At 40.1% G+C, this 26127-nt stretch overlaps 2 protein-coding genes across 3 annotated transcripts in view; both read left to right on the top strand.

Moving 5' to 3' along the window:
* LOC139641204 (protein NLRC3-like) overlaps positions 1-26127 on the top strand; it is a 77817-nt gene that overhangs the window by 14780 nt on the left and 36910 nt on the right. The gene's annotated exons all lie outside the window — the stretch shown is intronic.
* On the top strand, positions 1735-23191 carry LOC139641203 (NLR family CARD domain-containing protein 3-like). Of its 2 annotated transcripts, XM_071515488.1 has the most exons (11): positions 1735-1753; positions 3214-3384; positions 4792-4911; positions 8572-8650; positions 8826-9051; positions 9533-11336; positions 11439-11612; positions 19111-19284; positions 21409-21582; positions 21769-21815; positions 22124-23191. In XM_071515488.1, exons 2-11 carry the CDS (start codon positions 3254-3256, stop codon positions 22717-22719), a joined length of 3525 nt encoding a protein of 1174 aa, XP_071371589.1. In that variant the 5' UTR covers positions 1735-1753; positions 3214-3253; the 3' UTR covers positions 22720-23191. The 2 variants fall into 2 exon arrangements, with proteins under 2 accessions (XP_071371589.1, XP_071371590.1); XM_071515489.1 differs by lacking the exons at positions 1735-1753; positions 3214-3384; positions 4792-4911 and adding an exon at positions 8400-8445 and having other exon boundaries at positions 22124-23190.

The following is a 26127-nucleotide window of genomic DNA, read 5'->3' on the forward strand; positions in this document are numbered from 1 at the left end:
AAAATGATCAAAAGGGGCGGGAGTAGAGAAAACCTTACTGCTTATGACGACCCAGTATGTCACGTTTCTGAATGAGAAAACAGCCTCTGGTGACGGAGTCTGCTCTAACTTCACACTAAAGCTGCCAGTCACTTTTCTGACTTTGCCCCGAGCCCCTTTGTCCCTGTGGGAGCGGGAGGTGAACTGCACAATTAGGGGAGACCGGGTCATTTTGTCACACTTTTTACTCATTGGTGTATTTCTCAGCAGTGCCTTCCTACTGGGATACAAGATACTGTATATTTTTCTAGCTAGATTAACGTCTCCTCAAAAAAATGGCATTTTTATATTTTGGAAGCAAAAGTTATTACCGAAGAAATAGCACTTGACAAGTTGTGACAACTTACCCCACGCCAGGGCATGTTGTCACACATGACACATGACACATGAGTATGTATTGAAAACAACATACTTCATCTCAGAAATCCACACCCACCACACACCAGGTAAAATAACCCGTCCCTGGGATCCTGGGATGCACAGACAAACATAAACTCTGATACAATTTCTAACAGTATGATGTATTAATGTACATATAATATATACACATTGATATTTTTGGATGTAAAATAACTTCTTAGTCACTTAAAAAAACAGTAATAGTATAGTAATGTACCCTCTGTAGCTATATGTTACACAAGCAAAGGTTTGTGGGTTAAAGTACCAAAATAATATATCTATTCAGAAAAGAATGAATGTATAGCCATTTCTAACCAAAAAAAAACCAATAGTTATGACAACATGCCCTGAAATCAGCGTGACAACATGCCCCAACCAGGCATTCCTGACAAAGTTCCCTTCCCTGAGCACAGAGCTGGACTAAACCATTCAAATGGATTCTCAGGTTCTAGAATGTGAACATTGATGCAAATTGGACATGGGACTTAAATACGGAGGTTATTCACAAGAAAGGCTTACAGAGTTGCACTTCATGCAGAAGTTGAGGCAATACAAGGTGAACAAAGACATAATGGTTCTGTTCTCTCGTTGTGTCTTAACTTTCCTTTCCTCCTTGTCGGTAAGCGGTAAAAATAAGTTCCATAGGATAGTCATTATGTCCAGTAGGATCGCTGGGGCACAGCTTGGATGTATGACATCAATCTATGAGAATCCACTGATTAAGAAAGGAGCGGCAATTATTGGACATGTGTCACATCCTTTGTTTAGTGCTTATGAGCCATTGGCATCAGGCCCAAGATACAGGATGCTAGCAGGTCATTCATCCACCAGCAGAGCTTTGCTGAACAAAGACTGAGTCCCTGAATGTGTGAATACTGTACCGTCTTGTCTACTGTGTTATGTTGATTGTGTGGTGAATGCTGTACCTATTTACTGTCTTATGTATATTGTGGGTTATTTCTTCGTTTCTGTTGTTTATCTGACTGGTATGTCATATTCAATACAAGAGAGTTTCTCATAAACAAATCTCAACAAAAAGTACACACACACACACACACACACACACACACACACACACACACACACACACACACACACACACACACACACACACACACAGTTGTGCACATGTGACTTCAGCCTAATCAGAAGACATTTGCAGGAAATGGAGCAGGGAGGAGCAACACTGATCAGGTGATCCAGGTACATGAGAAGAAGAGGGAACATTGAAAGGGGAAGTGTGAAGAAAGTTAGTTCCGACTTCATTTGGGACACACAGCAGAGCAGGAGGAGGAAACAGGAAGACTGAGGCAGGGTGAGTGTTATTACAACATTATTATTATTTTACTGTAAAAGTCTCTATCTTACACGCGGCGCAAAGCGCAGCGCAAGTGTCGTTGCTAGTTTCCGACTGACGCAGTTGTCATTTTCAGTGCCCACGTTGTTTAAATAGCAAATGTACTTGCGCCCATCTGTGCACCCATGGGCCTGTTGGTCTTAAAATGAGGTGTGGTCAGGCTCATCGTAAAGTCAGTGGCGCAGTATTTTCCTGCTATTTAAAGGGCGCATTATTCAGACGATGCGCCTACATCTGTTGTGTACGGAAGAGGATTAGGGCCACATGTGAAAAATTTATTTGAGTTCTGAGTTTAAAGTCAGAATTCTGAGTTTAAAGTCAGAATTCTGACTTTAAAATCAGAATTCTGAGAATAAAGTCAGAATTCTGAGATTAAAGTCTCATTTATTCTCAGAATTCTGAGTTTAAAGTCAGAATTCTGACTTTATTCTCAGAATTCTGACTTTAATCTCAGAATTCTGACATTAAAGTCAGAATTCTGACTTTTTTCTCAGAAGTCAGAATTCTGACATTAAAGTCAGAATTCTGACTTTATTCTCAGAATTCTGACTTTAATCTCAGAATTCTGACTTTATTCTCAGAATTCTGACTTTAAACTCAGAACTCAAATAAATTTTTCACATGTGGCCCTAATCCTCTTCCGTAGTTGTGTTATACAAACTCAAAAACTAATAATAATATGATGCCCATTGTTATTGCCACACAATGACCCACAGCATGAATGACTTCTCTATCTCTGTCTGTCTCTCTCTCTCAAACACACACACACACACACACACACACACACACAACATTACCATGCAAAATAGAAAAATAGGATGATCTACTAATTTTCACTTTACTTCGTTCCTGACATGCGTTTTGTTGCCAAATTGCCATATGCTTTCACCATTACGCAGTGCCCAATGCGCAACGTGCATGTCCCGTTAACCATCATCATACATTGCCAATTGCTAAACACGCAACCTACAACCAAGAAAAATAACACAGTAAATAAAGCACAGCCCAGCAAAAAGTCATGAAAATAAACTGCAAAGGCATCTTACCTTCACCCGACGCACAACATAGGCCTATCCACGCACACACACATCGCCCTTGATTGGTCAATAGCCTACATACATATTGTATTTTATGTGCCCTAGCGCTGTTATTTCAGAAACGACAGACAGTTACCAACAGTTGGCGCAGATATATAGAGCCCTCTGAGTCAGTTGTCACCCTGTGGACTGTAGAGGGAATAAGAGTCAGAATGAACTGAACAGTTTATCACTGATTCATCTGTGGATACAAAGTCCTGATTGGCTGTTTAATACACACTGTTTTTAATTAGACATGTTTAAAGAAAACAAGGCCATACTAACTGGATATCTCTCTCTGTCTCTCTCTCTCTCTGTGTGTGTGTGTGTGTGTGTCTCCAGTGTTACCGATTTACCTCTCAGACTGACTGATGTCCAGAAGATGAGTGTTTGTGTGGAGGAAGAGGAGGGCAGAGCAGAGTCTCCAGTACCCAGCTGTCTGTCTATGAAGAGTGACTGGTCTAAAGGCAATCCTCCAAAGTTCAGTAATGAACCTGGACCCTCAGACACAAAGTAAGAGGACTGGTTATACTGTAATGAGGAAATGTTATTTGATAACCTACACTATTGTACTGAAAACTACCGAGCCCAGGAGCGGCCATAGGGAGAGAAAAAAGTTTTATGGAGGCCAAGATATAGAAGAACGTGCGCATGAGATACATTTCATTCCCTGGAGTTGGTGAATACCTGCCCTCGGTTTGGCTAAATTCATGCGCACAAAATAATTATGTTCCCACAATTAAAACACCACATCAATTATCCTAACAAGCTGAGCCGTTGAGTTCAACCACCTCTGAAAACATGTTGCCTTTTCTTTTGATTCACTGTCAACACAGCCAGGGCAACGCCACATTTCAAATGAAATGATGTGCTCTGACTCTTTAGAAGCTTGTGACTTGCACACCTTTTATATATCCAGAGCACCATTTCACTATTTCAACGACGTGTTGGCAACTTGTGCGCACGTTTTACATGTCGAGCGCACGTCAAGAGCACAAATCGAGGGAACGAATTGTATCTGGTGCTCAGGAATAAACCAAAACGAGGCTCATATTAACCAAATCCAATAATTGGATCTTAGCCAAATTAAGGCAACACTAAGACTGAAAGTGTCATGTTAAGGCCTTCATCTGATTCTCTTAATCAGACTCAGTTCATAATCAGAGTAAGCAGAACCTGGTTAACACAGCTAGATTTCTGCTCAGTCTTTCCATCTATTGAGGCATGTAAACACCTTAGATTTCTTTTGGCTTTTTCAAACTGAACAGGTCAAAGGTCACCAGATGCAGTAACCTGGATGTTGTTTTTACAAAGCAAACAACTTGGAGCAGTGCAGTGGAGTGAAGAGCGATAGGCAGATTATTCACTGAATCATGTAAACCGAGTCATTAGAGGAATCACAATACTTAATAATATAATATAAGCTGATTACTCCCAGTAATGGAAGTATTGGTTTGCATGTAAACATACTCACTGATACAATGGAACAGTGGTACATTTTATTAGGCTGCCACATATACTGTATACTCATCAGAACCTGCTTCAGCTGAAGACATCCTTAAGGACCAAGATGTCCAAACCTATTGAGTGTTAAAACCTGTCTTTTTCTTTTGAGTCGCTTGAGTCACTAGCGGTCTTGATAAAAGACTGACTGACTCTGCAGAGTCCGTACAGAGTGCTGGACCCGATACGATCAGCCAGAACCTTGGGGACAGAGCTGATCAGTAGAAACGAAAGTCTGGCACAGAGCAGATTGTGAAAGTGCAGATTAGGATATGAACATAACCAGCTGTTCACTTTAGCAAAAACTCCAGATGGAGGAACCAGATGGACAGAAAAAGTGACAATATGCAACGTCACATGCATTGTTGTCTGTCTTTACTAGAACTAATGATATGTATAAAACATTTCTGTTTCCAGAGGTCAGTACCACAGGCAGAGAGCAGAGTCTCCAGTACCCAGCTGTCTGTCTATGAAGAGTGACTGGTCTATACACAGATCTCCAGACTTCAGTAATGAACCTGGACCCTCAGACACAAAGTAAGAGGACTGGTTATACTGTAAGCCTACCTGAAAAAACTTGATTCATAATGATGAAGGAAAAATGTTCTGTTCTGTCATTTAGAATTGTTTCCCTTCACTGTTGCATTACACACTATGAGAGGATTGTATTCATGAAGCAAAGCTTGTAGTGAGGATATGAAGGAAAGACACTGGAAAGAGAAAAATAACCGCTTACTGCTCTGCAATACAGCTGTTCAACCAAAATGGATCTTCATCTGGATTATGTTAGCCAGAAACCATAAATATGTTTTTTCAGCTAAATACTTTACAACTTGCATGTTGGAATTTACACTCAAAGAAAATATTCACACACCTGTGATCTAAATATAAATTCACAATGAAGATTCAGAATGAATATAATAGAAGCTGTAAACTTTATTAACAATATTTTCTCACATTTTTGTCTTGGATGTATTTTTCTAGTGCAACTTTGCAAAAGAAATGATTTGTAGATACTAAAATACAACAAAGTAAACTTCCACTATGGTTTGGAGCACAGAAAACCAGCTGTAGTTGTGATTGCACCCTTAGTCCTGCCCTCCTCCCCCACAGTTGGTCAAGTTCCCTCATCCTGCTAGCCTCACCTTGATAGCCACAACCAGCTCACTGCTGGCCACACGCATAAGACACGCCCACAGGAAATGGTTTACACACCAAAACGTCCCAACATCGTTGAAAAGCCAATTTCAGGCAAACAGGAGATTTAGACATGTAAATATAGACAGTGATTGATCATGTAGATGTAATGTAGTGGTGTAGTGGTGGTAGGTATTCATGGTGTCTGATATCAATATCATTTAGAGTTAGCTTCAATGAGAATTAAGAACAGGGCAACAGATAACAGACAGCATCAACAGGTCTCATCTGAAGGAGTGAGTTCTCGGCATGTTTGAATTTAAACCCACACAATGAGCACAGGAGGTGACTTTATGTAAAATAATATATTTATTACTAAACTAAAGCACACTCAATAATCGGGTAAATACAAGTGAATATAGTACAGTATATACAAGAGGTATACCTATGAATTGTGATGAATCAATGGCAATAGGAATAGATGATCATGTGAATATGCAATACTGATAATTAAACCAACATTTCAGCAGACACAATCGTGGAAGATGAGCAGTGGAAGACATGAGTCAGCAACAACAGCAATAAAGGGGCGACAGTATAACTACCTGGAAAACTGACTCAGATGAATCTTTGAATAACTGAATAGTTACTATATAACTACGGGAGCCGTAATAAAGTGTGTGATATGTGTGTGAAGTGTGAATGTAATGGAATAGCTATGTGTGATGTATGATGTGATGCCCAGCGGACAATGATCAGTACATATGACACCAGCGGAGGTCCGGAGGGAGATGAAGCACGCTGAAGCCGGGAGGCTGTGAGGAGTCTCGGCTCGACGAGGTGCTGGAGGATGAAGATCCCACGTCTGTTCAGTTGATCTCAGCAGGCCGCAGAGTGAAGCACACAGGCTGGAGCACGCAGGCTGCTGGACAGGGCTGTGGGTCTCTCAAGGCTAACGCCCACCCACTCTGGAGGTTCCGATGATTCTTCAGAGTTAAACTCAGCTGGATAGCTGATAGCGGTTCTAGCAGGCAGGACACACAGACACACGTGCTGGTGTGTGTGTGTGTGTGTATTTGTCAGGCAGACAGGCAGCAAGGCTCTCTTCACTGTTTCAGATGAAACAGGCTTTCTACTGGCTTGTGATGATGATGCAATTGAGTCTGTCTTTGGAGACAAACTTTGGAACAAAGTTGTTGTCAGACTCCGTTAGCACACGTGTCGCGACCACGTAAAGTGCATGAAATCCCCATTGGAAATGTGTGTGTTTGGTTTTGTTGTGATCAGTTGAGGGGTGTGTGCGTGGGCTGGCATGTCTAGTGTTATGGCTCATTACATATGCATGAAACTCTAATTTTGGTTCCCAGATTGACTGTCGTAAACTCAGCACAAATTCCTGAACACTTTAATATCAAACATGGCTATCTAAGCCCCATGTAAAGATAAAGAAATTGAATAATGCAAATAACTATTATATAAAACATCACAGTTACACATAAAATTAGACATATACATTAGAGTCCACCACAATGTGATACCCAAGGTTTCATGAGTCTGTATCAAAGATTTCCCCTGATTTTGGACACATTCCAATGTGTCTCATCTCAGACTCTCTGTCTCCTTGGGGATGAACTGAGTGTTGGAGTTTTATGGTTATTTACCAGGTCTGTTCCTTGATACCAGCTCTTAGGGGTGGAAATGAGGTAATTTACATTGAGGTCAGTGCCCTTTCCTTTCGATCTCACAGTCTTCCCCCACCATACTGATCTGTTATCAGGGAGGAGGCTCACACAAAATGCACAGGGCCTTTCCAGATGTGAGATGACAATGATGGTGTGGGTGCAGTTACTACAATCAGGATCCAGCAGGACAGACCAGACTCTCCTGTTCCCAGCTGTGTGTCCATGAGGAGTGACCGGTCTATGTGTATCCCTATTCTGCTCAAACATGGACACCACTGTATTTATAAAAGTAAAAAACTGGCCCTTCATACTGTTAGACAGTAAACACTCCTGTGTGATGGCTATCCTCTGTGTCTTCCAGTATACCCACAGCATCCCTGATGTATTGTAATGTATGTCAATATAACACACAGCCAGTTTGCTGGCACAGCTTTGCAGCAGCCCTCTCCAAAACAACTGGATAGAAACCATTTTATTACAGTTCCAAAAAGGTAAAAAATGACCATAAACCATGACTCCAAACTGACTCTGAAGCAAAACGATTGCACTGTGGGTCCAAAAGTCCAATATTTACCTCATTATCTCCTAGATTATCACTTGTTCTGCACTGCAACAACTGTCACAACAGTAGCAAGCAGATGGTGCCTTAAAATGCTGCTGGGAATATTGTAATTATGGGTAGAGCACGTTTGAGCGACCCAATAAAGTCATACAAATGAAACAAAGTTGAATTTTACATGATACCCAAGATGCCAAGATGTGACATTCTCACTCTGTTTAACTTTTAGCCAATAAACTTTGCAGCACAAAGCAGCTTTGTACCACCATAAAGCAACTTTTGTTTCAGAGACATTTTGTTATTTCTGTCTAAAAAGCACTTGAATACATGACAAGTTGTATTTATGACTGCAAAACTCAGAAGTACAAGCTGACGAGCAGCACCTGAAGGCAGCAGGAATCTCTGTAGAGCGACCACAGCTCTGAGAGAGGGAAAAATCTAGGAGATAATGAGGTAAATACTGGACTTTTGGACCCACAGTGCAATTGTTTGGCTTCACAACATTTGCATTCTGCTGTTTGCAGTAACTTTATATCATTTTTTGGCTTTCTGAAACTCTAAAGAAACAGTTGTTTTGGAGAAGGCTGATATGAAGTTGTGCCAGCCAGCTCACTATGTGTTATACTGACATACAAACTTCACCAGTGTTTCAACTGACATGAGGGAGAGAAGATATTGACAACATTTTTATTTGTGGGTGAACTATTCCTTTAAGTATCCATCACCGTAGAACCTTGAAACATTTGAATCTGTGAATGAGAGAATTCAAGTAAAGTATTTAAAAAATGTAAAATGTATATGTGTGTGTGTGTGTCCCAGACTCCACCAGAAGAGGTCAGAGGTTCCCAGTGGTCAGTCTGCCCCGGAGCATCAAACAGACCTGGACTCCATATTTATGGTGTGTAAATGCACAACAACACCTTTACTTCACCAACAAGTGAAATGCAAAACAACATTCAGTCTCCATGCAGCACTCTTTAGACCAGTGGACTTTAAGTCTAGGCAAGATGGATCTGATGCTGTGTTCCATGATTTTAATAAGAAAGTTTAATTCATATATTATTCTGTTCCAGCTGCTTGAGGAGAACATCGTCACCTTTGTGAAGAACGAGCTGAAAAGATTCCAGAGGGTTCTGAGTCCAGATTACCCAGAATGCTTAGAGAGGCAGAGGGAGGATGAGGAGGTGGTGGACGGTGAGAAGGAAGAGCAGAGGAGGAGCAGAAAGGCTTTTCTGAAGATCACAATGCAGTTCCTGAAGAGAATGAAGCAGGAGGATCTGGCTGACTCTCTGCAGAGCAGTAAGAGGCTTTTAACAGGTTTAACATGATGGAAAAACATTTGTCAAACCTATTGTCACAGCAAACCAAACCCTGGGCAAACTGTGCATGACACTGACCACAGCGTTCATCTAAGGCTTCCAGGGCCAGGTTGCCCGTGTATACATGATTACTCGAAAACGCTCAGGAGGTAGGCGCAGTTCCAGCACATGAAACCCAGCCAGCATACTCCTCCACTCTCGGAATCTGGTTCGCCAAACACTTCTTGTCCGTGATCTTTTCTCGTCACTCGCAAAACACAGGAGAATTCCCTTGCAATCACCACACCAGTTGCCTTTAACATTGAGCAGCACACATAGTCAGGACCTGTTTGTCTCACCAGTGATGAGCTGAATAGATGCCATGAAGTGGAGATGTATATACATTTACCAGGAAATGTTCACATTTCTCATGTTTATCGAAACATCCACTCATTAACGTTTTTTGTTCTTTGTTCATTCAGAAACTCTTGCTGCCATCTGCCAGCGTAAACACAAATCCAATCTGAAGGAGAAGTTTCAGTGTGTGTTTGAGGGGATTGCTAAAGCAGGAAACCCAACACTTCTGAATCAGATCTACACAGAGCTTTACATCACAGAGGGAGGGAGTGGAGAGGTCAATGATGAACATGAGGTCAGACAGATTGAAACAGCATCCAGGAAACCAGTGAGACCAGAAACACCAATCAAATGTGAAGACATCTTTAAACCCTTACCTGGAAGAGATCAACCAGCCAGAACATTGATGACAAAGGGAGTGGCTGGCATTGGGAAAACAGTCTTAACACAGAAGTTCACTCTGGACTGGGCTGAAGACAAAGCCAACCAGGATATATGGTTCACATTTCCATTCGCTTTCCAAGAGCTGAATCTGCTGAAAGAGAAAAAGTACAGCTTGGTGAAACTTCTTCATCACTTCTTTATTGAGACCAAAGAAGCAGGAATCTGCAGGTTTGACAAGTTCCAGGTTGTGTTCATCTTTGACGGTCTGGATGAGTGTCGACTTCCTCTAGACTTCCAGAACAACGAGATCCTGACTGATGTTACAGAGTCAACCTCAGTGGATGTGCTGCTGACAAACCTCATCAAGGGCAAACTTCTTCCCTCTGCTCACCTCTGGATAACCACACGACCTGCAGCAGCCAATCAGATCCCTCCTGAGTGCGTTGACGTGGTGACAGAGGTGAGAGGCTTCACTGACCTACAGAAGGAGGAGTACTTCAGGAAGAGATTCAGAGATGAGGAGCAGGCCAGCAGAATCATCTCCCACATCAAGACTTCACGAAGCCTCCACATCATGTGCCACATCCCAGTCTTCTGCTGGATCACTGCTACAGTTCTGGAGCATGTGTTGAGAACCAGTGAGAGAGGAGACCTGCCCAAGACACTGACTGAGATGTACATCCACTTCTTGGTGGTTCAGTCCAAACAGGGGAATGTCAAGTATCATGGGAGAGCTGAGACAGATCCACACTGGACTACAGAGAGCAGGAAGATGATTAAATCTCTGGGAAAACTGGCATTTTATCAGCTGGAGAAAGGCAACCTGATCTTCTATGAAGCCGACCTGAAAGAGTGTGGCATTGATGTCAGAGCAGCCTCAGTGTATTCAGGAGTGTTCACACAGATCTTTAAAGAGGAGTGTGGGCTGTACCAGGACAAGGTTTTCTGCTTTGTCCATCTGAGCATTCAGGAGTTTCTGGCTGCTGTTTATGTCACTCTGTCATTCATCAACACTGGTGTCAATAAACTGTCACACCAACAATCAACATCCTTGCGGTCTAAACTATTCAGAGACAAATCTAAACTAAAACACCTCTACCAGAGTGCTGTGGACAAGGCCTTACAGAGTCCAAATGGACACCTGGACTTGTTCCTCCGCTTCCTCCTGGGCCTTTCACTGGAGACCAATCAGACTCTCCTACGAGGCCTGCTGACAAAGACAGGAAGTAACTCACAGACCAATCAGGACACAGTCCAGTACGTCCAGAAGAAGATCAGAGAGAATCCCTCTCCAGAGAGAAGTATCAATCTGTTCCACTGTCTGAATGAGCTGAATGACCATTCTCTAGTGGAGGAGATCCAACAGTATCTGAGATCAGGAAGACTCTCCACAGAGAGACTCTCCCCTGCTCAGTGGTCCACTCTGGTCTTCATGTTACTGTCATCAGAAAAAGAGCTGGATGTGTTTGACCTGAAGAAATACTCTGCTTCAGAGGAGGCTCTTCTGAGGCTGCTGCCAGTGGTCAAAGCCTCCAATAAAGCTGTGTAAGTGCACAGATAACTGAATAGATTCAATATATGACTTTTATACAGGAGAGAAAAAAGAAATACTTTTAAAGTTGTTGTTCATCACAAATTCTTCCTCAGGCTGAGTGGCTGTCAGCTGTCAGAGAGAAGCTGTGAAGCTCTGGCCTCAGTTCTCAGCTCCCAGTCCTCTAGTCTGAGAGAGCTGGACCTGAGTCACAACGATCTGCAGATTTCAGGAGTGAAGCTGCTGTCTGCTGGACTGGAGAGTCCACACTGTAGACTGGAAACTCTCAGGTCAGGATTACTGTTACTGTTCAACAGACGGCCATTTATCATTACTTTCAGTCAGAGACACTTGCGTCAAAGGTGTTTAAACCATTTATTGCAAATGGTTATACAGTTGTTCGAGTTGAAAGAAAGCAGCACACCAATTTAATAATAAAAAAGAATATAACAAAAAAGACGTCACTTCATTTTCACCAATTTAGTTTTTGGCCATGACTGCTAACTTGTTTTGGTATTACACCTTCATCAGAGCCAGGTGTAATACCAAAACATGGTAACAGTTTTTTTCAACTCAAACTCTTATCATTGAAGTCCTGCACCCAGCTACAAAGTAGCCTTTTGGAAGAAGCGCACCTGTTTCTATTTTGTATTTGGTTATAATTAATTCATTGATTACATTTATATAGCACTTTTCTAGGTACTCAAAGGGCTTCACATATATTTGTTATACAGTTGTATTTGGCAGAAAGGCTCTGCTCTTGAGGATGTTTCCCAATGAATCCAAGCAGCGTGCATGAGACTACACAACATCCATTGACTTGTTTGAATGTGATTGGTGATTGAGAGTCAGCTTGTACTAATCAGCTGGAGAGTTGTTTGGATGAAACAGCTGATAGCTTATCAGCTGGGCACAGCACGACTACAGTGTTCTGCTTAAACTAACGATATTCCATTAAAGGAATAGTTCATCCAAATATGAAAATTCAGTCATTATTACTACTCACCCCCCCATGTGAGCTGAAACTTGGGTGAAGTTTGTTAGTCCATACAGCGCCCTGAGCTCCACAGCAGAACAGCGTAGAAGTCGTAGAAACCTGACTTGAAAACAGATAATAACCATAAAATGGATCAATGCAGCTCGTCCAGCATAATGCAAGTCTCGGGAAGCCAAATGATCCCAAAGTGACTTGAAAAGACGGACATTTACACCATTATTTAGCTGAAATCGCCACTGTAGCTGTTATTTCAAAATGAGGTACACTCAAAAAAATATTTAGGCCTAATATTTAAGATTTATGTATTTTAATTGCATATAAAATTTCCATCCATTTGGATTACACAGTTTTAACATAAACAAACTAATAAACTTAATGTGATGCATATTTGTCAGTCAAACATAAATGAAACAAGTAAGAATGAGATTTATGTAATAGTACTAATAAACCCAATGTGTTTTAAATACACAATAACCAGGTTTATATATTTATCATCAATAAATCCAATTTGTTTCAAATTCATAAGAACCAGGTTTATGCATTCAATATTAATAAAGCCTATTTGTCTGAAATGCTTAATAACCAGGTTTATGCAATAAACCCAATTTACTCAAAATGCATCAAATTTATGTACTTTTTATTAATATACCCAATGTATTTTAAATTTATAACTAGATATTTCCAATTTTTAAATCTTTTTTCCATTCACCCCACACCTACAACAATATGTAACTACAATACATAAAAAAAGAACAGTCAGACCATCTTGTTCCACATTTAACAATTTATTAACGCTCCTCAAGGCATGTGGCACGTTTGGCATTGCAAAATCTCAAAGGCAGCAACACCACTTCCATTCAACAGCATGGCACACTGACATAACAGCACACACCCACAAAAAGAGCAGCTAGCAAGACATACTTGTACACAGAACCAGTGCTCATACAAACATGTTGTATTGTGTGCAAAAAACAAACAAATCATAAAAAAGAAAATGCCCTCTGGGAAAATCCCAATAAAAATATTTAAAAAAAAAAAGAAAGAAAATGCCCTCTTAAGGTTAAGTGCTCTATTTTCAAACATTTACTCATTGCAAACATTTTAAAAGCTAATTTAAGGGAACTCTAGGCTTCTGAACACTGTTCTTCTATGATTTCAGAAGGCTAACAATTCCTGGGATTCAATTTTGAAATTAGGATCCAAAAATATTATCACAAGGCTCAGGTGAGCAGCTGTGCCCCATTGGCCTTAACACTTTGCTGCTTGTTACATGAGACAAAGAATATATATTGTAAACAGACCTTTCTGCAACAATACGATAAACTCCCTCAAGAACTGTGCTTAACAATTGTGTGAAACTTGAGGTAGACAGGTAAATCAGGTAAATCAACCATTATAACTGTAATGCTTACAGTATACTCACATTTCAAGGAATCCCTGAGATCTTTTTTTTTTTTCGATATTTTCTGACCACCACCCTAACAATCCAAAACATTGCCATAAGGGCTCAGTGGTTGAGTGGCGGCACCACCACACTTTTCATGCATGTTTAATTACGAATGCAGGAATATAAAAGGAATATTCTGCAGTAAAAATATAACAATCAAGAACTGTGAAAAACACAAGTTGAAAATTTTACATCTAAGTTCACTCAAACAAGTACTGAAATTTGCAGCAAGTCAACCACTTTGATATACATTTTCCAGAGGGAAATATCAGTGTATCAGGCCAATTACTCAGTCACTGGAGCGTCTTAATTGTCAGTGCTTGGACTTTTGGTGAAAGCTTGGTTGTGTCCAGTTCCATCAGGATGTTCTGAAACACTTCAAATGTGCACGTGAGGTCCTTAGGGTAGCTTAAGTTAAGCGCATAAATCAGTCGAAAAAGCATCACACATCCAAGGATGACACTTCGTAGTTTTTGCAGAACTTCCACACCTTCAAGTACACCAACATCTGCAAAAGGCTCGTCTCCAGGACCGGCCTCCTCCACCCGAGTGACGTAGATGCCCATCGTCTGTACAATCCCAGACTCAGCCTCTCTAGATTCGCTGTCCTGGAGGATAAACAGAGAACAATGAGTTGTGTCCCAATGCCGGTCACATTGTGATATTCAGAATTTTTTAAGGCACACTGTTTTGCAAACTCTGACATTACAGATATGTAGAATCATTCAAATGCAAAATAATGGAACATTTTTCAAAACCTCACACAAAAAACCCAGAAAGACCCGAAAACTGACCGTCCATTTCTGTCTAACCAGAAGTTTGCAAAATCACTCATCAGTTTAGAAAAATGGCCAGCTGGACAGTTTTCATAAAATTACCTCAGCTCACCATCGATGCCTACAAAGTTTGCCACCTAAGTAGTAGGCTACCTTTGTAAACCTGCAAGCCAACAAACCAATAATATGAATTAAAATAAGGCCAGTGCTAAGGAGAAGAAGAAAATCCTGATGGAACTGGACACAACCAAGCTTAAAAGTGCAAGCACTGAAAATTAGGATGTTCATGTGATTGTGACTAACTGGCCTGATACCCTGATATCTCCCGCTGGAAAACATATCAAAGTGGTTGAATTGCTGCAAATTTCAATATTTGAGTGAAATTTGTATATGGTACATCAAGTTTAAAGTGTTTCTGACAGTTCTTAGTTTTTTTCAATTTTTGCTGCATTATTTTTCTTTCATATTGCTACAGTCATGTGTTACTGTTTTAATTTGTCAGGAATAACGTATTACTTCCCTATCTACACCAAATCTGAGATCAGCATAATGGTTTGAGTGTTTCATGATTCTGATCCATAATTTCCATACTTTGTACTGCCAACTGTTTTATACTTTACCAGGGTCATTTACAGCTGACAAGTTTCTCATTTGGCTTGTAAGATCAATCATGCTCCACACTGATAGCTGCATAGTTTAACACACGGGCAAAGCTAGACTGTGATGCCTATGAGACAATTAATATAACTATCAATGTAAGTAAAGCCATAACACCTTTATAATATAAAGAGAGTAGGTTGACGTACACTTACCGCGTATTCTTTGACGAGTGTCTCTATGTCCTCATTGAGGACACTTAGGCTCCTCAGGTCACAGTCGCGCTTGATGTTTATGTCTTTATTCTGAAACAAGCATACCAACAAGATCCCAAAGAATATAACATTAGTCAATGCAGTGATCTACAGTTTAAGTAATGCTGAATTTTAAGTTTAATATATGAAGTAATATTTTAAGACAGCCAGAGCTTTACTTGCTGGACGCCCTCCCTAGACATGTTTAGTTGTCACCACATTATCCTGATGACTTTGATATAGTCACTCATATAATTTCAAATATAATGTACAATATAATGTACATTTTCTGATTGTACGATAAATACTTTGCATGAGAGAAATTGTTTGTCGTTTGTGTGTATTAAGCTGCTTTAATACAAAGATCACTAAAGGTCTCTAAGAATCAGAAGGTGGTGAATGTTTGGTAATATGAATTTACAAACGTATATTTGCTACATGAAATCACTGTTGTCCTGCAAATCTGTTTAACTTTTAGAAAAGAAAGGAGAGGAGAAGGAATGAGGAGGAGGAGGACAAAGAGAAAAATCCTAAGAATTCCAGCAGCTTGTTGCTTGACACCTTAAAAAAATAATAGATAAAAACACACTTACATTAGCTGTCAGTGCCATTATGGTGCGGATTTTCTTTCCTGCAGATCCTCCTTTGGCACGGAAAACCTTCATCAGGTCATCAGTGTATCTGTCCAGTTGTCCAATGAATTTTGATATCAGAGGAACAGTTATTATACGCATGAACTCCAAGTTGACCTGAAAGAGAGGAGAAAAGACAGGATATACTTGACTTTAAACAAGATGTATAACACTGAATGCAATTTGCATCTACATTTCAAACAAATGGGTTACTACACTTACTTCACCAACTTCAAACAGTGCTGGCCATCGGTTTTGGACCTCTGTAATCAATGGCTCCTGAAGAAATTATTGTCGTCTCTACAAGAAGGTTTATGCTTGTTATGTTGATTCATCTGAACTTCGAAATGAGTTTCATTGTTCGTCATCTGATGTATTGAATTTTGTGTGTATTATAAGTCAATGTCTTTGTAGCCTACATACTTACAAGATCTAAGAGGTTGCCCCAGCATACAGTTTGGTGTGAGAAAAGATGCTTCAAAGAATTAGGTATCTGTAAAACACAAACAGTTCTAGTTAGAAACAAAATGCATTTAACATCTAATTCTATAATTGTGTGACATTCTTTTGCTTATGAAATCACAAAGCCAGTATCATTTTTTACAGATTTTTTTGAATAGTACTCATTCTTTAGACCAAAATTATGTCCATTATATACTGACTGCAGTAGCTTATGCTTTTGATCAAGTAAAATATTTATAGTTGACAGAAATACAGCCACTCCAATCAACCTTGGAATAGAAAAAGTCTGCACCACTCTTTTAGTTCACATTTGCAAACTGTTGACATTTTGTTTTTCAACTACAGTTGCCCATATATATATTTTTTTTGCATAATTCAAAACGTATCATGCCTAATTACAATGTAGGCCCGCTCTAAATTGTGAGCCAGTGATCTCCACGCAATATATTTCACAATCAATGAGAAACTTCCAAATACCATATGCACACCGTTTTTGAGATCACTTTGATATGATACTACAGAACATGCATCTCAAGATTAACCACAATTTCTCCTATAATCCGTTCCCTTAATCTAGGAAAAGTGTGAGAAGCAGCATTTTACCCCCTCCCCAACCCCATGAACAGTTTTCAATCTGTCCTCCGTGCTCTGCTCCGCCAAAAACCATCTCTGCTGTGTGTGCGCACGCGCTAACCTGTAGTCTGCGGGTGTCTAGCAACTGTTGCTAGACGTGAACAGGGCTAGTTAATTGGTCAAATGCTTATGAGGCTATCGGGCTGATAACGTTAATTGCAAATGTCGCCTATTTTTAATTACTGGCTCGTTTTAATTAGTAATATGTGAAATGTTGGCTAATCAGAAAAATAGCTAACTAGCTAAAGTTAGCTGATATTATTAGCACCATGTACGAGTTAGCTAAGTTAGCTAACGTTAGTAGACTAGACGAAAATGTTTGCAATGATGGACTTATTGGATATCAACTGCACTAATAAAACATACGTACATTGGCAGGTTATATAGGATGAGTGCAGATGTAACTTACCGGTAACACAATCCAGTCCGCGGGCTGCTCTGAGGTGAGATGGCAGACAGGTGGAGAGAATTCTGATGTCACTTCCGCTTCTAAACGATTTCATTTCCCGAAATATATATGTAAACCAATCTCATACATTTTAACTAATTGAATCTTGCTTGTTCCACAGCTAGCCATATTTAAACAATGTTCATACGTTTTAACTGATTAAATTGAATTGTTTTCACAATTAACAGATTTATGCTTATTCTAAGGAATTTGAATAAATACATTTTGAAAATATGATTATTTAAATAAAATCAAATAGATGCAAATACTTAATAATAAACTATGCCATGATTCATTTTTTTGAGTGTAGGTAAGACTAGCTCGAATTAGCAAAAACAAGACTTCCGGTTTAGCCGTTTAGCCTTAAAAATAAAAGCGTGAGATCTGAAAATAGGTAGAAATACTGTTTTAAACCAATTACTTTGTATTTAACCATCAAATTCAATACGTCAGCACCCATATTAATGTTTGATGTCCACTTTAGTCTCTGTTCTGTATGTGTTCTGCACATTTTAATGGTTTATAGTTAAAATGGCACATCTTATGGAATTTTTCTTCATTATTATGACATCAAACATTAATATGGGTGCTCACTTACTGAATTTGACGATAAAATACAAAGTAATTGATTAAAAACAGTAATTCTACCTATTTAAAAATGTCACGCTTTCATTTTGGAGGCTAAACGGCCAAACCGGAAGTCTTGTTTCTGCTAATTCAAGCTAGTCTTACCTATCGAGGCTGGGGTGGGCGGAATTTGAATAACAGCTACAGTGGCAATTCCAGCTAAATAATGGTGGTTTGACTTCAGGAGACTTGCATTATGCTGGACGAGCAGCATGGAGCCACTGTATGGTTATTTTCAGTTGTTTTTTTTAACTATGAAGTCAGGTTAAGTCAGGTCCCCAGCAACTTCAGTTGTTTTGGAGAAGGCTTCGAAGCCATTCCGCTGTGTAGCTCAGGACCTGCTGTATGGACTAACAAAATTCACCCGAGTTTCTGCTCAATCATTTGCATCTGTCTACTGCAAGTAATGGCCATTTTAAAATTAGAATATTGCTATACCGCCACCTGTAGGCTAAATGCCACCAAACTTTCCATGTTACCTTGGGCAGTCTACCTACACATGTCCTCCAAATTTATTTAAGATAGAATGAAGCCTTCATGAGTACTTTTATTAGGGGCAGTCCAGACTGCTGTGTGTCAAATTTGGTGAAAGTCAAAATGGCGGAAAACAAATACATTTGGCATGACTTGTATTGGCAAAGTTGTTTGTCATGACCAGATGAATCTTTTGACATCCATTCTATATCTATTGGTAAATTAGAGCAAGAGATCTCTACATTTTAATTGTCAGATTTTTTAATTGTAACTATAGCCTGATGTCTGATTCCTTCAAGGTCCGTTGCACATACCCATTAAATTATGTGCTGATTGACCACTGCTAACCTTGTCTAATTGATGCTGAAAGCTGATTGGCTGATGGTGGCCATGTTTTTTGGAGTATAACTACAAAGAAATACATTTAAAATTCTTCCTCAGGCTGAGTGGCTGTCAGCTGTCAGAGAGAAGCTATGAAGCTCTGGCCTCAGTTCTCAGCTCCCAGTCCTCCAGTCTGAGAGAGCTGGACCTGAGTAACAACGACCTGCAGGATTCAGGAGTGAAGCTGCTGTCTGCTGGACTGGAGAGTCCACACTGTAGACTGGAAACTCTCAGGTCAGGATTACTGTTACTGTTCAACAGACGGCCATTTAAATTCTGCTTTACATGCACATTTCAGTCAGAGACACTTGCGTCAAAGGAGTTTAGACAATTTATTGCAAATGGTTATACACTTGTATTTGGCAGAAAGGCTCTGCTCTTGAGGATGCTTCCCAATGAATCCAAGCAGCGTGCATGAGAGTGAGAGTGTGAGCTAACAGATTCAACCTCCTCATTGACTTGTTTGAATGTGATTGGTGACTGAGAGTCAGCTGGTACTGATCAGCTGGAGAGTTGTTTGGATGAAAGAGCTGATAGCTGATCAGCTGGGCACAGCACGATTATATATATATATATATATATATATATATATATATATATATATATATATATATATATAAAGGAATAGTTCATCCAAAAATGAAAATTCAGTCATTATCTAGTCACTGCCATGCCAGTTGAAACTCAGGTAAAGTTTGTTAGTCTATACTGTGCCCTGAGCTCCACAGCAGAACGGTGTAGAAGCCTTCTCCAAAACAACTGAAGTTGCTGGGGACCTGACTTAACCTGACTTCATAGTTAAGACTAGGTAGACCTAGTGCAAGCCGGGCCTCCTCTTGGCTTTCACACCCTAGTATAATACGTCTTCTGCCCCTGACCTGCTCTATCATTTTTAGTCACACTGACCCCTGGAGACATTTTGAGTTTAATACAATGTTGGAAAGAGGAATGCCCCTTTATGTCTTGACTGTTACCAAACTATGTTTTTGAGAAAAGGGGCCTCAAAGTTTGCAGTCTATTTTGAGACATTTATTCAAATATATTAGAGATACAGTATCATTCAAACATAACATAACATAGTAACATTAAATTCTTGAAAAAAAGTATTGAGTGCCCATACACACACACACACTCAAGCTGACATGCACATGTGTGCACCCGCACGCACATACACACACACACACACACACACACACACACATACACACACATTTTGAACTTCAACAACCACAGTTAATCCTCACTTGTGTATGGAGATGCACTTGAGCAAACTTATGTGCACATGTTATGTAGGCTATGCATGCACACTCCACGTGCACGTGCACATCCACGTGCACACGGATGTGAGGAAAAGTCACTGGTGTCACTCTCAACAGGTCGCACATTCACTGGCACCGGAGTTAGAAATGCCTGAAATGAAGTCAGTCCACTGAGCCTCAGTCACGGCAAGATGGAGTTTAATATTTGAGATATTTCTGCCGGGAATTAATTTCTATGTTGTTCAAAAGTAATAATTTCAGTCTGTAATAGTCTATCACTGATTTCAATTAAATTTCTCTCGATTTGGTTTCTCTCTCTCTTAGGTTGCGATGCCTGATAACTACGTTTTTCACGGAATAAACATCTTTGATTGGACAATAAAGTGAACGATGACACACCTGTTACTGTGCAGATGTTCATTCAGGATTTGAAGGGATGCTTGTAGTAGCGTGACTCGCCACAAACTTAATCGCCTCAAATGTTTTCAGAAACACATTTCGGTGAACCATTTTCATAATATAAGAGAAAGATTCCAAACAAGCCGTCATGTTTTTCCAGTTTGAAATCAGGGGGCAGAAACACCTTCCACAACGGCCAGCCAATCAGAGCAGTAGCTCATTAGCATAAGAAGCTGCTTATGTAAAACAACCTATTTTCTTGTAGGTGGGAAACAAACACTAGGAAGTGAATAGCTAAAGCTGGAACTAAACATTTTTTACTGTTAAAGGAGGAGTCACAACTATTTGGAGAAAAGTTTAACTGTTGGAGAGTGTGTTTGCTGTGTGTGTGTGTGTGTGTGTGTGTGTGTGTGTGTTGTCAATCAACAGTCATGATGGCAAAGGCCCAGGTTGAAAATAACCAGAATTATCCTTTAAGATAGGAACTCTGCTGTGGTCGTTCTTGAAAGTTATTGAGATGATTTTATTTCAAAATCGAGCACAATTTAACTGAGATGATTATCAGTATTATTTTTTACTGGAACACACTATGCCACACTATGTCACTGTTTGCTGCTTGTGTGTGTGTGTGTCTGTGTGTGTGTGTGTGTGTGTGTGTGTGTGTGTCTGTGTGTGTGTGTGTGTGTGTGTGTGTGTGCAGGCTGGCAGGCTGTCTGCTCACAGAGGAAGGCTGTGCTTCTCTGGCCTCAGCTCTGAGCTCCAACCCCTCCCATCTGAGAGAGCTGGACCTGAGCTACAATCATCCAGGAGCCTCAGGAGTGAAGCTGCTCTCTGCTGGACTGGAGGATCCACCCTGGAGACTGGACTCTCTCAGGTATGGAGAGGCAACATCTGCTAGAAGGCTGAGAGTCACACACATTTTCTCTGTCACACTGACAAGCTGAGGAATACTGTTTCATGTTTAATGGTGGATATGAGTGGAAATCCTTCATAGGGAAGGTTTATAAATGTTTCCATCATCAAAGAGAATCTGCTGGTCTGACTTTGTTTATTCCTCCAGTGTGGACCATAGTGGAGTGCAGTGGCTGAAACCAGGTCTAAGAAAGTGTAAGTGTGCATTTAGTTTGATTCATGAAAACAAAGCAGCAAACACTCAACTATTGAGATGGAAAAGCCATCTACACCACAGTGTGACATCCATTCATAACATCACGTGTTATAATAAGAAAGTAATTGTCATACTGTCAATAAATCAACAAATAACCAGAACAGGTGTATTAGATGAGAAACTGTTTATGGCAAACTCCCTGTATGTCTTCCGAACAAAATTGCCCTTGTATGTGAACAATAAAGGCATTCTATTCTATTCTATTCTATTCTAACCTGCTGCTGTATTGTGTCTTGTTCTCCATCAGATGCCTGTGATCTTACACTGGACCCAAACACAGCACACAGAGAGCTCCTCCTGTCTGAAGACAACAGAAAGGTGACAGAGGTGACAGAGGAGCAGCCATATCCTGATCACCCAGCGAGATTTGACTGCTGTCTTCAGCTGCTGTGTAGAAATGGTCTGACTGGTCGCTGTTACTGGGAGGTCGAGAGGAAAGGAGACATTTATATAGGAGTGACTTACAGAGGAATCAGCAGGAGAGGAGCAGGTGCTGACTGCAGGCTTGGAGGGAATGACAAGTCCTGGAGTCTGGTCTGCTTTGGTAACAAATACTCTGTCTGGCACAATAACAGAGAAACAGTCATACCTTCCCTCCGCTCCTCTGACTCTGACAGAGTAGCAGTGTATCTGGACTGGCCTGCTGGCTCTCTGTCCTTCTACAGAGTTTCCTCTGACACACTGATCCACATCCACACCTTCCACTCCACATTCATGGAACCACTATACCCTGCATTTGGGTTTGGGTTCGGGTCTGGGTCTGGTTCCTCAGTGTCTCTGTGTCAGATAGAGGAGGGAGAGAGAAAAACTCACACTGCTGACCAAAGACAGCTGCTGAAATGATAGTTCACTCTGGACAGGATCACACGCACACACACACACACACACACACACACACACACACACACACACACACACACACCTTAAAGTGAGAATATTAACGTTTGCATCTTCATATAGGTTTACTGCTGTCGCTGTAAACAAACATGATCCATCAGTCAGTGTGAACAGAGTGGATTGTATGTGAACGGTAACTGATCAGAGTTTTAACATCACATGTACAAGAACAGACATTTTATTTTGAAAATGAAATGAATGAGATATTTAACTAGACAGAATCAAATTATTGTTTTTCATCAGTTATTGGTGATTGACAGGTTAAAATATTTGTCCTTTGAATCTTTGTTTTATCTGATCAGTCTCACTCCTCCAAGCTAAACATCTATCTTGTTTTCTACAGGAATAAAGGTTAAATGAAGATTGTTTGATCTGCATAGTTTTAAACAGAAATTGTTGACTTTAATATATAGTTATTGTTGCCTTTAAATAAATCAGTGTATTGCTCTGTTGTTAAATAAGTTGTGAGTCATGAAAATCAAGGAAAATATAATCTGTTGATTTACATTGCCAATTTGGTTGGTGATGTCACTGACACCCCGATTTAACAATTCATGTTAAGTATCTAGAATTATGAAAAAATAAAACACAAAGAATTATAGATTTTGAATACAGGTGCAAGAACATGACTTTCCATAAACTCATGTAATGCATTTCTATGTATTTAGTTTATGTTTATTTCCCCAGTTGATTCCTTGAGGGAGACCTGGTCAAGAAAGCAGCATCATGACAAACATACAGGTTACAAACAACATGCAACAATGTAAGAAAGCAAAATACTAACAGTGAGTGACATTAAAGAAAGAGCAGTCAACTTTTCTGTACAAGTGCTCCAATAGGCACTAGACAAGATCATCATTTCATACAAGTCACTCATCACACCAGTTATGCTCTATGCAAGTGAAACATGAGGCGCTATTTTAAAACCACAAATGAAAAATTGGGATAAAACACCTGCTGAAAAATTTCAACTGGAATTTTGCAAAACCATATTCAAAGTGCAGCGAAATTCCCCAAGTGATGCATGCAGGGCTGAACTTGGTCTGTATCCCCTGAGCATTCAAATCCAAAAAAGAGCAATTCAATTTTGGTTCCATCTAAATGAGGCAGAACATACAAAGCTCTCTACAGTAATCAAAACACCCCAGAGGTCCAGCCTCTAGATAGGCTGGCTGTGAAGTTCACTGAACTGAACAACACATTGAGCGGACCAGACTCAGAGCCTCCTCTCTGTCTGCACCTATTGCCACAAGGACTGAAATGCATTTCCTCTGTACATGTCCCAAATACAAAGACATGAGGACTAAATATTTCCACAACTTTGGAAAAGTGATTCCAGGCTTCATGACCTACCAAATGAAAATAAACTTCCTTCTCTGTAGGGGGAAGATCACAACACTTAGCAGCTAAATGTGTCTGCTGCTGCCACAATACCAGGAACAATGTATAATTGTATATATAGAGAGACAGTGTGAGTGATACAGGGAGAGAGAGAGAGAGAGAACTGCAAGTGTAAACCTAACAAGAATAGAGATCTTCTACCATCTAGTGGAGGAACCCTGCTATTGCAGCCTGTTTCCTGAACCCACTGACTACAATTTGACAATGTTCACTCAGTATTTTTATTAGCCCCGGGACAGCAGCGGCTCCATGGATTGCTTTGTCGGTTGGTTGGTAGCTCTGTTCACCTCTTTAGGTCACATGATGTAACGTGCTTGGTCGTGTCTTAGCTTACATTAGCTTTAGGGAAAGTAGGCTGCTCCAAGATAGCATGACAGAGCCAGACCACGTCAGTATTGGGATTTCACACATGTACCACTTTATTCACCTATACTTGTCTACCATACAATGCCTGGTCTCTACGGCACTATAATCTCTCAACGTACATGTAGATTGATATAGTATAACACGTACCAAATCATTACTGAAGAGACAAGCTACTCGTTGGGAGACAGACTCAATCTGTTGCTGCTGTAACTCAGTCTCAGTAAAAACAAGGATCGCCACCCAGTGACTTAATCTGTTACTGCAACCAGACAATGTTCCAAAAGCATAGTAGGCATATTTGCGACTGTTAAAGTGAGTGAAAGTGAAAGACCCATGTTCTGCCAGCTGCCAGTCAGTCAATATTTTACTGGAAGCAAAAGTTATTACTGATGGAATACCACTTGACAAGTTGTGACAACTTACCCCACGTCAGGTCATGTTGTCACACGACACATGAGTATGTATTGAAAACAACATACTTCATCTCAGAAATCCACACCCACCACACACCAGGTAAAATAACCTGTCCCTGGGATCCTGGGATGCACAGACAAACATAAACTCTGATACAATTTCTAACAATATGATATATTAATGTACATGTAATATATACACATTGATGTTTTTGGATGTAAAATAACTTCTTAGTCACTTAAAGAAAACAATAATAATAGTAATGTACCCTCTGTAGCTGTATGTTACACAAGCAAAGGTTTGTGGGTTCAAGTAGCAAAATAATATAATATCTATTCAGAAAAGAATGAATGTAAAGCCATTTCAAACCAAAAAAAACTATTTCAATAGTTATGACAACATGCCCTGAAATCAGCGTGACAACATGCCCCAACCAGGCATTCCTGACAAAGTTCCCTTCCCTGAGCACAGAGCTGGACTAAACCATTCAAATGGATTCTCAGGTTCTAGAATGTGAACATTGATGCAAATTGGCCATGGGACTTAAATATGGAGGTTATTCATAAGAAAGGCTTACAGAGTTGCACTTCATGCAGAAGTTGAGGCAATACAAGGTGAACAAATACATAATGGTTCTGTTCTCTCGTGTCTTAACTTTCCTTTCCTCCTTGTCAGTAAGCGGTAAAAATAAGTTCCATAGGATAGTCAATATGTCCAGTAGGATCACTGGGGCACAGCTTGGATGTATGACATCAATCTCTGAGAATCCACTGATGAAGAAAGGAGTGGAAATTATTGGACGTGTCACATCCTTTGTTTAGTGCCTATGAGCCATTGGCATCAGGCCCAAGATACAGGATGCTAGCAGGTCATGCATCCACCAGCAGAGCTTTGCTGAACAAAGACTGAGTCCCTGAATGTGTGAATACTGTACCGTCTTGTCTACTGTGTTATGTTGATTGTGTGGTGAATACTGTACCTATTTACTCTCTTATGTATATTGTGGGTTATTTTGTCTTTTCTGTTGTTTATTTGACTGGTATGTCATATTCAATACAAGAGAGTTTCTCATAAACAAATCTCAACAAAAAGTAGACACAAACACACACAGACACACACACACAGACACACACTTGTGCACATGTGACTTCAGCCTATCAGAAGACATTTGCA

The sequence above is a fragment of the Centroberyx affinis genome, unplaced genomic scaffold (assembly GCF_046629955.1).
Source record: "Centroberyx affinis isolate AG114_WGS23_722 - 3 ecotype Tasmania unplaced genomic scaffold, CSIRO-AGI_Caff_v1 ptg000355l_1, whole genome shotgun sequence".
NCBI classification, from domain to species: Eukaryota; Metazoa; Chordata; class Actinopteri; order Beryciformes; family Berycidae; genus Centroberyx; species Centroberyx affinis.

What these genes read in the sequence shown, in the direction of transcription:
- LOC139641203 (XM_071515488.1), top strand. Translation starts at nt 3,254, where the DNA reads ATGAGTGTTTGTGTGGAGGAAGAGGAGGGCAGAGCAGAGTCTCCAGTA. An exon ending in CCTGGACCCTCAGACACAAA is followed by an intron (nt 3,385 to 4,791) that starts GTAAGAGGACTG and finishes TTCTGTTTCCAG; the next exon opens with AGGTCAGTACCACAGGCAGA. An exon ending in ACCTGGACTCCATATTTATG is followed by an intron (nt 8,651 to 8,825) that starts GTGTGTAAATGC and finishes ATTCTGTTCCAG; the next exon opens with CTGCTTGAGGAGAACATCGT.